At 35.8% G+C, this 15,789-nt stretch overlaps 1 protein-coding gene across 1 annotated transcript; it reads right to left on the bottom strand.

Moving 5' to 3' along the window:
- Positions 1 to 9,810: 9,810 nt before the first annotated feature.
- On the bottom strand, positions 9,811 to 15,238 carry IAPP (islet amyloid polypeptide). Its single transcript, XM_068969766.1, has 2 exons — positions 15,153 to 15,238; positions 9,811 to 10,000 (listed from the first exon to the last, which is right to left on the bottom strand). Exons 1-2 carry the CDS (start codon positions 15,236 to 15,238, stop codon positions 9,811 to 9,813), a joined length of 276 nt encoding a protein of 91 aa, XP_068825867.1.
- Positions 15,239 to 15,789: the final 551 nt, after the last annotated feature.

Consider the following 15,789-nt stretch of genomic DNA (forward strand, 5'->3'; position numbering starts at 1 on the left):
ACTGCAGCCTACCAGGCTCCTCCATCCATGGGATTTTCCAGGCAAGAGTACTGGAGTGGGGTGCCATTGCCTTCTCTGACATATACACACTACTACATGTAAAACTGGTAACCAACAAGAACCTACTGTATAGCACAGGGAGCTATACTCAATATTTTGTAAAAAAAAAACAGTCTGAAAAAGAATACATATATATACATATATTTATGTATAACTGAATCACCTTGCTCTATACCTGAAATTAACATGACATTGTACACCAACTATTATTGTTTTAGTTGCTCATTCATATCTGATTTTTTTGCAACCCCATGGACTATGGCCTGCCAGGCTCTTCTGTCCATGGGATTCTCCAGGCAAGAACACTGAAGTGGGTTGCCATTTCCTTTTCCAGGGGATCTTCCTAATCCAGGGATTGAACCTGTTTCCAGCACTGGCAGGTGGATTCTTTACCACTGAGCCACGAGGGAAGCCCACAACTCTACTTTGATTAAAAAAAAAAAAAAAAGATCAGTATGAGAATCTCAAGTGGATTTGGGAAGGAGAATAAAGATAAGCCTCGAGCAATCTTTCAGCATTGAAAAATTTTGATAAGTGTATTAGATTTTTCAGACTTTCAGTTGAAACTTTATAAAACAAAATAAAACAAGAAAAAATGTGACACTAGGTAAAGATTGTTATCTTCAACAGCACACAAGTTCTTTATATCCTGAACAGTTTTTGCCCCATTAGTCTTTTGCCTGACTTGTTTGTCCAGTTCTAAGACAAACTGATTTGGCAGGGTTCTACACAAAATAAGCTATAGTAGGAGTAAGAAAAAAAGATTTCTGTTTGGACATGATGAATGGCAAAATTGCCCGGGCTTCGGAGTCTGATAAACCTTAGTCCCAGTCTTAGAATGACTGTTATTAACTGTGTGATCTGGGACAAATCAGCTCATTTTCTTTTATAGCTGCTATCCTTTATTTTGACAGACATGGCTTGTTATGAGAAGGCAAAGAAATCCCTGTCATTTTATCTATTCTTATTCTTATCTATTCAGAATGAAAATTTTACATCAGCCTGTTTTTTATTCCTTGGTTTATATCAGTTAATAGTGTAACAATACCTGCTTGATGGAGTTTTATGAGGATTAACAATAGAATATATATAAAGTGCATGTAGATGGTACTTAGAAAACAGCAACTTATTTTTCCTCCTAATTCTGTCCTGATTTCTCATTTTCCTCAAAGTGCTGTGAAAGGAAGATGAGAGATTTTTACAAATCCTTGTGCCTGGGGAAAGTGTTATAGCATAGTGACTTAAGAGTACGCTTTTGGTACACACTATCACCACCTAAAATTAGAAGGTAAATTCCATGAGGACAGAGGATTTTGTCAGTCTGATTTACTGCTGCTAAGTCACTTCAGTCGTGTCCGACTCTGTGCGACCCCATGGACAGCAGCCCACGAGGCTCCCCCGTCCCTGCGATTCTCCAGGCAAGAACACCGGAGAGGGTTGCCATTTCCTTCTCCATTTACTGAGGCATCCCCAAAACTTTAAAGAGTATATCTGGCACATAAGAGGTACTAAGCAAACATATGGAATGATGAATAATTGGGTTAATATCTTGGCTCCACCATTGACTTGGTTTGTATTTGGTATAAACTGAGGCAGAAGAAGGTGCAATGATTTACCCAAGGTCAGAAAGCCTCAGTTTCTTCATCTGTAAGATAGTCACAATAATAGTATTTTTATTGAACAATCATTGGCATATAACATTAAATTGGTTTCAGGTTTTCACAGTGTAATGATTTGATTTGTATATATGTTGATAAAGATGACCACCATCAGTCTAGTCAACATCCATCACCAAACATGGTTACACATTATTTTCTTGTGATGAGAACTTTTAAAGTCTACCCTCTTATCAACTTTAAAATGTGCAATATATTATTACTTAGTCACTGTGCAGTTCATTACATCATCACAGCTTATTTCGTAATTGGAAATAACTTCATTTCACAGGGTTTTATGAGGAGTAAATGCATATGAATTTAAATGAGTTTAAAACAGCATCTGGCACATAGTGAGACTACCATAAATGAAGCTCTAAATGGGAAGGTACTGGGGCTCAGAAATAAATAGGTACCATCGGAATCCTGCCAAGTACAAGCTGAGATAGAAATATAGAAAGGGGAATTCAAAGGTAGGGTAGAATCTCTATTATTAAAAGAATATATTAACTGCTCCCTCAAACACCTTCCTGAGCTCTGCAGTGGGCAGATACCACCCTCTTCCAAAGTGTGATCCAATGCCATGTGCTGTGGCAAGGTGACCCTTGTGGGAAACACATCCCAGGGAGAAAGAGGGACCTTCCTCTACAAGGAGAAAGGGGGAACCAGCATTTATTGTAAGGCAAATTTGCAGCCAAAGTCTTAGCTATTCTCATCACTGACACAATCTCATTTCTTCCTCACTGCCAATCTCTTTGGTGGCTCAGACGGTAAAGAATCCGCCTGCAATGTGGGAGACCTGGGTTCGATCCCTGGGTTGGGAAGATCCCCCTGAGAGGGGCACGGCAACCCTCTCCAGTACTCTTGCCTGGAGAATCCCCATGAACAGAGGAGCTGGTGGGCTATAGTCCATGGGGTCACAAAGAGTCTGACATGACTGAGAGACTAAAGTAGCAGCAGCAGGCAATCTCTGAGTTATTATTCTGTTCATGTCACACAAGAGGAGACAGAAGTCCAGAGTAACTTGATCATAGTCACCCAAGTCTATGCGACTCCAGGCTACATACACATTTAAGATACACCCTTACTGGCTGTCGCTTGGTTCTCCCAAGCTGCTTTGCTGTAGAACAAACACAAATCTCTCATCTTTGAAAGCATGGTTGCTGCTGCTGCTGCTAAGTCGCTTCAGTCATGTCCAACTCTGTGCGACCCCATAGATGGCAGCCCACTAGGCTCCTCTGTCCCTCCAGGCAAGAATACTGGAGTGGGTTGCCATTTCCTTCTCCAATGCATGAAAGTGAAGTCACTCAGTCATGCCTGACTCTTAGCGACCCCATGGACTGCAGCCTACCAGGCTCCTCTGTCCATGGGATTTTCCAGGCAAGAGTACTGGAGTGGGTTGCCATTGCCTTCTCCGCCAAAGTATGGTAACTAACAGCAAAATGGTGTTTCCCTCCTCTGGGAAAGAAAAAGATTTTCTACTCCATCCCAGGAGAAATATAGTATCTTTCCTAAGACATATAAAAAACTTTGGATCAATAATGATACATCAAAACTCAAATCTCTGGTTCATACTGTTTTTTTTTTTTTTTCTACTTCATAAGCATTTCTACGCTTGTCATTATGAAGAAATGAAAGTGAAAGTGTTAGTCGCTCAGTCGTGTCTGACTCTTTGAGATCACATGGACTGTAGCCTGCCAGGTTCCTCTGTCCATGGAATTCTCCAGGCAAGAATACTGGAGTGGGTAGCTATTCTCTTCTCCAGGGACTCTTCCCAACAAAGGGATTGAACCTGGATCTCCTGCATTGCAGGCAGATTCTTTACCATCTGAGCCATTAGGGATGCCGCATGAAGAAATAGCAGATTTGAAATGACCAAGAGTGCTATTGACACCTCTTATACAATAAAGAAGAGGTGAAGAACTTAACTGCAATTTTTGAAGAAGCTACCATTGTTTACTTAATCCCAGCAAAGTTGTATCTCAAACCATTAGAAGATGCCCAGAAGTAGAACAGACCTTGAACGCACAATGAAATTTTCCACTGAATCTTGTTACTCAGTGATTTCTTTAGCAGAAAAAAGTCACCATATAATAAAGGATTTCTCCCTAAGTATAAAAAGAAAACTATTAATATTAGTTGCTATGTGATAACTGTCACAGCATAATTTAATTTTCTAAGAAATTGAGTTTTCCTAATTCCAGATAATATAGAGTATGACAATCTTTGTAACTTTAAGAATATTAATTGCAAGCCAAATGATAAAGCTATTTTAACTCATTCACAAGTTTTTTTTTCACAGAAAAACATTTGGTTGTCAATATGTAAACTCTAAGCTTTTGTTTGGCTTCTAAAGTGATAAATATACTTATCATGACTGCTTAATCCATTTCTCTCTTGTTTGACCATAACTCTTAAGCTTAATTATTAAGGCATGTTTGAGTATAACAAATGAATTTCAGGTGTGTTATGTGTCTTTATTTCTTCTGTTGAAAATTTTGCTGAACTATGACTCACTGTGTTTTTTGATATCTCATTGTGCTCTATTAATAGATGTTTCAAAGCAGAAACTTTCTCAGAATGTATAAAGAGCAGCATGTAGATGACTGACCAATGTATATCACTTGGTCGTCACAAAAAAGATCAAAAATTAATTTTCAGTTTGTCAATAGGCAAAGATTTGAATTTTGTTTATAAAATTTGCTTATGAATTAAACTTGCATTGTAAATCAATCAAGGGGAAGGAATGTATGCTAGCATACATTATTTTTCCAGTGCAAGAGCACTCTTTTTCCAATAAAGTGAGAAACATGACCATTTGCTCCTATCTCATTCCCCCAGAAAACCCTTTATTTATGGAATTTACTTAATCCTACTTATTATGAAAATTTAGAATCTTTATTTTGATAATTATGCTATAGAATTTAATATTGTAGAGTACAATATTTAGTTTATTTGGAGATGGTATTCATTTCATAAATGGTTTCATATTTCAAATCAAGAAAACCTGTTAATGAAGATACATTTCACAGCAATTTATCAATTACATGGTAAAACACCACTGGGATATAATGTGTTCTATAATCTTTATGATATGTTTAGAAAGCACAGTTGCTTGATTTGTTGTCAACCAAAAGATGGTGGTGGTAAATATCAAGTTATTTTCAGAAGATGGGTTGTTTAGCTGTATGCCAGCACAATATCAAGAACAGAATATGGGAAGTGCTCAAGTAGTCCAAATTTCTCCAGATTATGTAGATAGGCTTAACTTCTTGATTGTGAAGTAATGTGTGGAATAGAAACTGACTAAGTTCCAGTCTCTTGTCCTTAGGAACCTAGCAGTATTGAAGAGTACTGTGTCATTCACACAAATAATACAGCAATAATATAATTATAATACAGTATTTTATGAAAATAAAATACTAATAATATAATACTCTAATATCAAACTTCTTTTGAATATTCACAGTGTGAGGAGAGCTCAGTGAGTGGGGAAATCATATTCAGTAGGGCAATGATGAAAGATTCTTGACCTTGTTATTGAAGGACTTCAAAAGGTTGCACCACGGGATAGTTGTTCAATTTGGAGGGAATGGAGGAATGAGCCAGAGCCTGGGAAATAAGAGGAAATGTGATGATATCAGTTAGAGAGAAATTAAAGCAACCAAGAGAATTTGGTTCAGCATAGGAATAGGAAAAGAAATGATGTGGGGAGAAGCTGGAAAAGAGGACAGGGGTTATTTTGTGCAAGGACTTAACTGTCAGGCAAAAAGAATTGATGTCTTTTTGTAGATAATAACAAGGCTTTGAAAAATTTTGTATGGAAAGATTGATTCAGTAAGAAATGTGCATTTGGAACTTGTTCTGTATCAATGTATAGAATAGCAGTAACGATTGAAGTTGGAGAACTATTTTAGCAGCCTCTTGCAGGAATCCTGGCTTGCAGTAAAGAGGACTGGAGCTATATTACTGGCACCAGGAGAAGAAAGGAGGAACGTATCTTAGTAACAGAAAGGTACTTTAGAGTACCTGTGTCTTGAAGACTAATTTGAATGTGTGGGACAAGGAATTAGAGCACTTGGTGATAATTTTAAGATTCAAGGCTGAATTATAGTGGAAGAATGGTTCTGCTACTATTAGATATCATGGAGTCAGGAGAGAAGTATTCACAGGGAAGTTAGGTATCATGAAGGTTACCTAGCTGATTGATTTTGGTTATTGTGTGTGTGTGCTTTGGTAGGCTGTAGATAATGTCACAGAAGTTTATTTCTTGGTCACACTCCATGTCCAAGACAGATGAGAGGGAATCTTTTTCTCCATGAAGCCAATTAGAGTCCCAGCTAGAGGGACACTCATCAGGAACTGCAGTAGCAAAGGAAAGAGAAAGACTGAAAATTTTCCCATAGATTTTTTAAACATATTGTGTCAGCCTAGGTGTGAAACACATCATTTCTGCTAATATTTCATTGGCCAGAATGAGCCCAGAATATGAGGGAGCTGAGAACTACAAACCCTTGTATGCTCAGGAAGAAGAGGATGTTGGTGAACACTAACAGTATCTATTACACATTCAGTGAGTGTAAGGAAGATGGATTTTTCCATCACTGTGGGTTATGTGTGTGTAAAAGGGAGGATAATGGGTAGAAAAAGAAAACTTTCTCCTACTTTATATGAAAAGCTCTCCCTGCACTCAGCCAAAGGAGGTTTAGACTCACAGGCATTTCTACTCTTAACACGACTGAGCAACTGAACTGAACTGAACTGATTCTTTCATTTCAGCATAATATTACCAGGTAATGATATTCAAGATTGACTGGTTTGACCAAACCAGTCAGTCCTAAAGGAAATCAACCTTGAATATTCATTGGAAGGACTACTGCTAAAGCTAAAGCTCCAATACTTTGGCTACCTGATGCAAAGAACTGACTCATTGGAAAAGAAAGACCCTAATGCTGGGAAGTATTGAGGGTAGGAGGAGAAGGGGGTGGGGCAGAGGATGAGATGGTTAGATAGAGTCACTGATTCAATGGACATGAATTTCAGCAAACTTCGGGAGATAGTGGAGGACAGAGGAGCCTTGTGTGCTATAGTCCATGGGGTCTCTAAGAGTTGGACATGACTTAGTGACTGAATAACAATGATATTCAGGCTTCAGAGGAGTAAGAGGCTTATTGCAGAATGTTCTCTCACAATGCTTAAGAGAATTTCTGGAAGTTTTAGAAAGTAAATTCTTTGTTCTGGGTCAGTATTGCAACAGGGAACATAGGATCATTTGTATTTCTAAATCTGCAATAAAATTTAATTTGTAGCGTGTACATAAGTATTTGGAAGGCTATTCAGTAGCACCTATGATTTCATGTACCACAGGCACAATAAGAAGAGTTGGAATAAGCTTAGTCACAAATATTTACTGTTGATATCACCAGTTACATCAATAAAGAAAAACTAATTATTTTCACAGGGTAATTATGAAAGGCCGGGGGAAGTATTTGTTACATTCCATGGCATAAGGCATTCCCAACCTTTATATATTAAGATTTCTATTGGTCTATGAATACCAACGATGGAAAGAATGCTGAATGTGCTCAAATGTTTCACTTTGTTAATAAATATAATGAGTAAACTTTATAATAACATCAACTATTTATATTTATTGTATCAATGTAATAAACTCTTTCCTTCTCAAAAGTCTCCTGGTTGGAGAAGTGACATAGTAACCCTGACTCTATCCTATTCCTTAGCACCAGAAGTCATTAGGTTACTATATGTTAATTCTTCTTGTCTTACACCTGGGAATTGTGTACTGCTATATACAATGTCCTTGATTACTATATGAGCTCATTAAAATTTAATTAACTCAAAAGATAAATTGAAAGTGAAAGTGAAAGTGAAGTTGTATCCGACTCTTTGTGATCCCATGGTCTGCAGACCACCAGGCTTGACTGGGGAGTTGATATAGATGTGAGATGCAATGCTGTTATTTAATGTAGACTATTATGGGAAAATTTTTAACTGAGTAAGTTTAAGAGATTAATTTAATTGTACCTTGCATGTGTGCTAAGTTGCTTCAGTGGTGTCCAACTCTTTGAGACCCTATGGACCATAGCCTGCCAAGCTCCTCTGTCCATGGAATTCTCAAAATGTTGAGCTTATATCCACTCTGAAAGGGGGCTAATAGTTGAATATCACAAATAGAATTCAATCACTCATTTATTTCAATATGCGATTCATGACATAAAATCATTATAACTAACATCTGTTTTCTCTGTACCTCCCCTCTGAGAAAAAACCAACCAACCAAACAATAATAACAAACTCTAAAGATGATAATCTAAGGTAAATTTTGTGAGGAGCAATTTTAATGTAGCAGTTAAGTCAGTGAGCTGGATTCTCACTAAGACTGAAATGCTTCTTTTTTGTTTGTTTGTTTTTTAAAATAAAAGCTGAGGCCTGAGCAATGCATAATGCAGCATAATAGCCACTGATATGAGTTAATGATGCTTCCAAAATTATGGAACTCACAGTCAGGGAAAAGCAGATACCCTGTAGGAATTTGACTTAGAGCAAAATATTTCATTTCATTTCTAGTACTACTGCTGCTGCTGCTGCTAAGTCGCGTCAGTCGTGTTCAACTCTGTGCGACCCCATAGATGGCAGCCCATCAGGCTCCCCCGTCCCTGGGATTCTCCAGGCAACAACACTGGAGTGGGTTGCCATTCCCTTCTCCAAGGCATGAAAGTGAAAAATGAAAGCGAAGTCGCTCAGTCGTGTCCGACCCTCAGTGACCCCATGAACTGCAGCCTACCAGGCTCCTCCATCCATGGGATTTTCTAGGCAAGAGTACTGGAGTGGGGTGCCATCGCACGTTCTTTCAAAAAAAGTCAGGGAGGGCATCACACACATGGAACCTCTGCCAGAAAAGTCCAATTAATAAAACAAAGACAATAAGTTGCTATACAGTACATAATTCCCAGAAATCTATAGTCTTTTAAATGAAGGCAGAATTAATAGGAATACATATTGATTTTGTAGTACTCTGTATAAAAATGTGGCTAAGATTTGCTGAAAGCCACTTAAACAGAATAAAGGGCATATACATTTAATATAAGCTCACTGATAATAGCAGACAATAAAACTCTCAGGGACATTGTTTCTTTTTTTGTCTTAGTTATTTACTTTTAAACTTCTAATTTTGTTTTGGGGTAGAGCCGATTAACAATGTTGTGACAGTTTCAGGTGAACAGCGAAGGGACTCAGCCAGTCATATATATGTATCCGTTCTCCTCCAAACTCCCCTCCCATCCAGGCTACCACATAATATCGAGCAGAGTTCCATGTGCTATACAGTAGGTCCTTGTTAGTTCTCCATTTTAAATATGGCAGTGTGTACAGAGACATTTCTTTTTAAATTTTGAAGCAACTTCTTAGTACCAGCAAGGACAACAAAAAACAGAATTAAAAAAAGAGTATTTTGACTGAGTTAGGAGAATGCTTTAATTTATTTTGTAAGTAAACTCTTCATACCAGCAAATGCAACAAAAAACAGAGTTAAAAAAATATTTTGACTGAGTCAGCGGTAGGCTTTTATTTTTTAAAATAGCATTTTATGTCATTTCAGAAATCTAATGCAAAAAAGGATTGCTTAACAAGGATACTTACAATTGCTAGTTTTCTAATGTTTATAATCATAACTTTATTTTTAGCTGTCTAATAATTTATCAAGTTTATCAAGTTTCAATGATCAAGTATCAAGTTTATCAATTTATGAGGTTTCCAACAACCATTTTCTCAAACTCAGGTAGGTCATAAAGATACAGGCAAAAGAAACAACGTTTAATAAGTATTTTAAAAATAAACACTACAGCAAGAACATTTCATTTTTAAAGACACTGCCTTTTTATTATGGGATCTTAATCAGTATTAATGTAAGCAATTCTTAACACAGCATTTTATATGCGTTAGCAACAAACATGGGATGCAGAGATTCATATATTCATTCTACTAACGGAAGAGGTACTGTTAAATAACAAAGGAAATCACTGGAGTAGTTATATAATACATTAAAGCAACAAGAGCTGTAGAGGAGCACGGACCTCTAAATGGCTAAGTAACTCAGTGGCTCTCTCTTTAAGATCTCAACTTTTTTCCTCTTGCCGTGTGTATTGGATCCCATCTTCGTTGGTGAGAAAATGGCGCCAAGTTTGTTGCCGGATGGAGCTAGAAAATTTGCCAGGCGCTGAGTCGCGCAAGTGGCAGTGCCGCATTTCCGCTTTTCCATCTGATGACTGGTGACACTGAACAAATATGGAAGGTTAGAAACTTAGAGTTAGGATTGGATACAACTATCTCTGTGACATCAAATATCTCATGTTGATGAAAATGAAAGGGAACGTCTTCACGTCAGTAACTCAGTGTTTTGGTTTGCAAAATACTTGGATGATTTGATCGAGTTTCTGGACACCTTGAAGATGCAGCTTAGAAATCATATAGCAAACCCTCCGTTATAGTTAATGTTGAATTTCTCAGTGTAATCTTTTTCTTTGGCAATTCAGAATATATTCCAGATAATGATAATAAAAGTTTTTTGTCTTATATTCTTTTAAATGTTGATTAATCTATTTCCCTCATAGCTCAGTTGGTAAAGAATCTGCCTGCAATGCAGGAGACCTGGGTTTGATCCCTGGGTTGGGAAGATCCCCTGGAGAAGGAAAGGGCAATCCACTCCAGTATTCCTGCCTGGAGAATCCCATGGACAGAGGAGTCTGGCAGGCTACAGTCCATGGGGTCTCAAGAGTTGGACGTGACTTAGTGACTAAACCATCACCACCAATCTAGTTCCCAAATTTATAAAAAAGGTCTTGAATTGGAAATTATGCATGTAATCTGGAATATGTGAATTTGTATATATATATATATATATATATATATATATATATTCATTTCTCATACCTTTCAAACAAGAATTAAGCAGTGTTAGTTAATTTTTGTTAAGTTTCCTGATTTCACTGAATTGACAGTGTTGAGAGATGTCAGGTATTATTTCAAGGGAATAAAACTTATCACCTATTCAGGCACTCTAACTACTGTAGTGTGGGAATTCTATTACTATTAGCATAAATACATGAAGATTACTATGTCCCTGCTATGTACTATGTTCCTATATTTTCAACAATTTTAATGATAGGTTAAATGTTAAAACCAAAAGGCTTTTTGTGTCAATGGTATTAATATTCATCATGTTCCTTCATTCACCTGGAAAAATTGCATAATAGTATTATGGATAAGTCGTAAACGAAACTGTAAATAATTCATTTGTATCTTAACTTCTTAGTATTTATAAAATTTATTTATATCAATCCTATATTTTTATACCATCTTTTGTTTTGGTGTACTGGAAACAGACACAATGATTGCTTTTTTGCTGATTATTAGGAGTTCTAGGGAAATTTCAGCTCCTGTAAAAACCAAAATCTTGGTTAAATTTTAATGAAGTGTAAAGTGGGAGAGAGATACTGGTAGGAGGCTAAAAACTCAATGTCCAGAAGCCAGTGTATATACATAATTTGAAGCACTATGCGATGGCTTTTATCTCAATGTGTTTATTTTTTATGGGAAGTACTTCATTGTCTGTATCTTTGTATAGAGATAGCCTAAGAGTAAATATTTTAAAAACTCGTGTGAAACTTTATGGTTTATACTCTCAGTTATTCTCCGCAGAAAATTTTTCTTACAGAATTACATGAACTGAGTATCTGTTGAGCGTGAGTATATGCTGACAAACCAATTACTCAGGCAAAGGAAACACACCTAGAAGCTTAATTTGTTTATGTTATTCATTCAGTCATGTCTGACTCTTTGCAACCCCACGGGTTGTAGCCCACTAGGCTCCTCTGTCCATGGAATCTCCAGGCAAGAATATTGGAGTGTGTTGCCATTCCCTTCGCCAGGGGATATTCCTGACCCAGGGATTGAACCCAGGTCTCTTACACTGCAAGAGGATTCTTTGTCAACTGAGCCACGAGGGAGGCCCACAGAAGCCTAACTCCCTGGCTTATATATCAGTCTTATTCATATTATCTGTTTAACTCTTTCTTTTTCATGTGTGGTAAGCATGGCCAATGTGCATTTTCAAAGAACGGTTTAATGCTCCTATAAAGATTGAACCAGCAATTCATACACTGAACATTCAATTCTAAAAGGTGATAAACTTTTCCTGAAAAACAGTAGTAATCAGAATTTGACCCAAACACTTCAAACTAATAAATTTAAAGTAATAAAAGAAACGTGGGTCAAATTGAGAAGGTTCAAAGGGATTTCTTTTCCAGGATATATTTGGTGAATGCCTTGAACAGAATGTGAAATACTCTTTGTGCTCAGTGATAATTGGTGAATGTTTGATAATTGGTTTCAAGGTCTGTAATAGGATTTAAAATTATTCTCACTAAAATATTCTCTAATTTGAGTTAACTAGGAGGATCATGATTCTACTTTAAAGAAATATGAAGAACTTTTATGTTTTTTGGTTTCATACTTGTGAAACTGCTTTCCCAAACAGGAATTTTTATGCAAATGTGATAGTCAGGATATACCCTAAATTATCATTAAGATGAAGAAAGTTGACTGAGTTGGTTAGTGAAAGGCCCAACACCCCAACTTTTATGTATTTTCCCTCATTGACTACCAGGCAGACATGGCCTACCAGCCTACCCACCAGCTAATAACAAACACTAGTTTAAAGCTATGACCATTCACACACATGGAAATTCTTGGCTTTAAGATAACTTATTATAGGATCTTGAATATAGTTGCCTGTGCTATACAGTAGGACTTGGTTGTTTATCTATTTTATATATAGTAGTGTGTATCTGCTAATCTCAAACCAGTTTATCCATCACTCACAATATAAGATTGTTTTCTATGTCTGAATCTGTTTCTGTTTCATAAATAAGTTTAATATCCTGTAATAAACCATAATGGAAAAGAACACAGAAAAGAAAAGAATATATATAGAGAATACATATATATGTATATATATAACTGAATCACTTTGCTATACATGGAAAACTAGCACAACATTGTAAATCAACTATACTTCAATAAGAAGAGAATATAAACAGTGATAATTATAGGCCAAATTGTAACACTTAAATTATCTCTCTTTAAAAACATCTCAGTTTCAGGGGCTTTTGAAACAGTTTTTAAATGGGTCCCTTATCCCAGCTCTTAATAGCTGTCTCTAGAAGTGTGTGAGTTTCTAAAGGGAGCGTTCAGCGACTCTAGCTTGAAACTCATGTAATTATCCTTTTGGTTGCTCTCACTATCTGCCAGGCAGATACCACTGAACCTTATTTACTACTGAGTCTTAAAAAGTTGGTGGGCAAGTGTGGGATCTTTCTGCCTCAACTCATGAGTGTCAAGTGACATAACCACGTTTTGGTATAGTTTGTAAAAGTCTGTAACTTCTTAATCCCATCCCATGCAAGTATAAAAGTTGAAAAAGATCTCAGATGAGATGACTGATTTTTGTGAAAAAACAATACTGAAGAATAAATCTTCATCAGCTTTATTTTTTTAAAGGTATTCCTAGTTTGAGATATTTTCTACATAGGCTTTCTCAGCTTTTTATGAGCTGTATAGAATATTATATGGTTGAATGGCTCAAAATGTTAAATTCTTCTTCTCTCCTCAAAAAACTGACCAAATATACTGATTCCAGGAAATTCAATTTCCTGAAAAGTAATTGATGAATGTTTTATAAATATTTCTAATAATTCAGAAAGGTTGTGAGACCAGCATGAAAATATAATTGTTGATAAATAACATTATGTGTTATTCTATTTCTTAGTGAAATTTACCTCATAATTAATGAATTTCCTTAAAAACATATTGGGTAAAAATATTTAGCAGATGAATATATCTAATGAAAGAAAAGATCAAGATATAAACAGAAATACTATAGAATACTACAGAAATATACATAATATCACTAATTTTTATGTCATTGTTCAAATGTTCTGCTAGTTTACCAGAAACTTCATGGCAGGTTTAAAATTGCTTTTATCTAGGAGAAAACCAATTGAACATTACAGTCAGTTCTGAGAAGAATGTCCTGTAAACTAGGTAAGCCTTGAAAGGAAAGGGAAAAAAACTATGTGTACAATCTGTTACACATAGGTGCTTTAGAAACCTTTATGTATCACCAAAGGACCTCCACCTCAACAAAAAACACCCAGAAGGAAAAGAGACAAAATGCCAATAATTCTATGGGAAGAGTTCTAACATGACTTAAAGCAAAGATTTTTCATGAATAAACTTATTCTCCTTGGTCTTCAAGAGAGTTTAAATTCAGTTTTATAAAACCATATAGAGTCAAAACCAATTTAGACACAAGCAAATCATATTATTTATGACATATACATGAATTTAGACTTAAGACTTTTTAAATATAGCATTTTAAAATAAATTTATTTTTTACTGGAGGATTATTGCTTTACAGAATTTTGCTGTTTTCTGTCAAACCTCAACATGAATCAGCTTACAGGGGTGGGATGGGGAGGCAGATGGGAGGGAGTTTCAAAAAGGAGGGAATATATGTATACCTATGGACTTAGGACTCTTTTAATAAATGGATAATAACAGTTTTAAAGGCTTTCCACTTGAAAGTTGTAAATACTGCAAACATTTTCACCCTTCACAGTTTTTAAAATTTCTTAAAATTACCATTCAAATAAAATGACACCTTTCAAAATAAGCTTTTTTAAAAAAAATCCTGATGCACATGCTACTTATTGAAAACATTTTCAAGAAATATTATTTTATATTTACAGCATATTGGAAATAGTCTCATGAAGAATAATATTTTAATTATAATTCTGTTTCATTAGCAATATAGAAAGAATCCCCTAAAGACTAATGACTTTTTAACTGGGTCTTCTAAATTTAACTTCTTACCAGATTTAATTTGCCACTTGATTATTTCCTAGTTAGAGTTCCAGAAAGAGATGTGAAAGTTCAGGATACTGCCAGAGTTGAGAAAAATGTCTATATAAGCACACAGCAAAATTCCACCTCATATAAAATATATACTTTGAGTTTCTCCTAGTTTGCTTGAGAATCGGATTAGTAGAGTAGAAGTTACTACCTTTTGGGTTTTCTTGCTTCGTGTTCTGGTTCTGCTCCATTAAGTTCCAATAGCATATTTCTTGGCAAAGCTGAAACTATCCATTCCTGTCTGTCAGAAATTTCATCAGAGAGATTTATCAGACTGACTTTATTCTTTAAAGAACATATAATTAAAGAAACAGTGGAAGAGCTTAATGTTCTATTCTTAAATATGACTTAGAAATCTAATGGCACAAGGGCTGTTAATTACATAGCAGTATTTGATTATAATTTTTTCATACTTTCAAAAGAAACTAGGATTTTCAAGTTACTAACCTTTTAGTGGGTTTACCACCACCTTCCAGATGATTTAATGCAATGAAGAGCACAATGAGAACCACTGGCAGCTTCAAAATGCCCATTGCTTCTCAAATTTTCTGAAAAGAATAATTCAGCTCTAAAATCAAGAAATCTATTGTAGCTTTGTTTAATGACATATTAAACTAGAGCCTACTTTAAAACATCTTTTAAAAACATAATTTCCAAGGATCATAATTTTATTGATACAGCTCAGACTGCTCATGCAATTTTCAAATATTTTCAAAATTTTCCTTTACCCAGTTTCCTTCTAAAAACAATCTAGAAAATTGATATCATTATACATTATCTCTTTAGTCTTCCTTTGAAATAAGCCATACATTTAATCCCAAATTTGTTCTAATGCTAAATAAATGATAGTATTCTAGACACAGAAAATTCCTTACCTTTTAGTGTCTCAGTGTCAGCAATATCAGAAAATGCCTTTGTTAGCAAGGAAGCTTCACAAAAATCCCCAAGCTTGCATCCACTGGAGCATTTACCCCACAACCTGCTAGCCAGTAGTCCAGCTCATATATACCCTTCACACTTTTTCTAGCTCTGACATCAGACAGTTCAGAGAGACTCTGTCATTAATTTCCATCCCTACAGAGAG

This window comes from Capricornis sumatraensis, chromosome 4 (genome assembly GCF_032405125.1).
Source record: "Capricornis sumatraensis isolate serow.1 chromosome 4, serow.2, whole genome shotgun sequence".
NCBI lineage: Eukaryota > Metazoa > Chordata > Mammalia > Artiodactyla > Bovidae > Capricornis > Capricornis sumatraensis.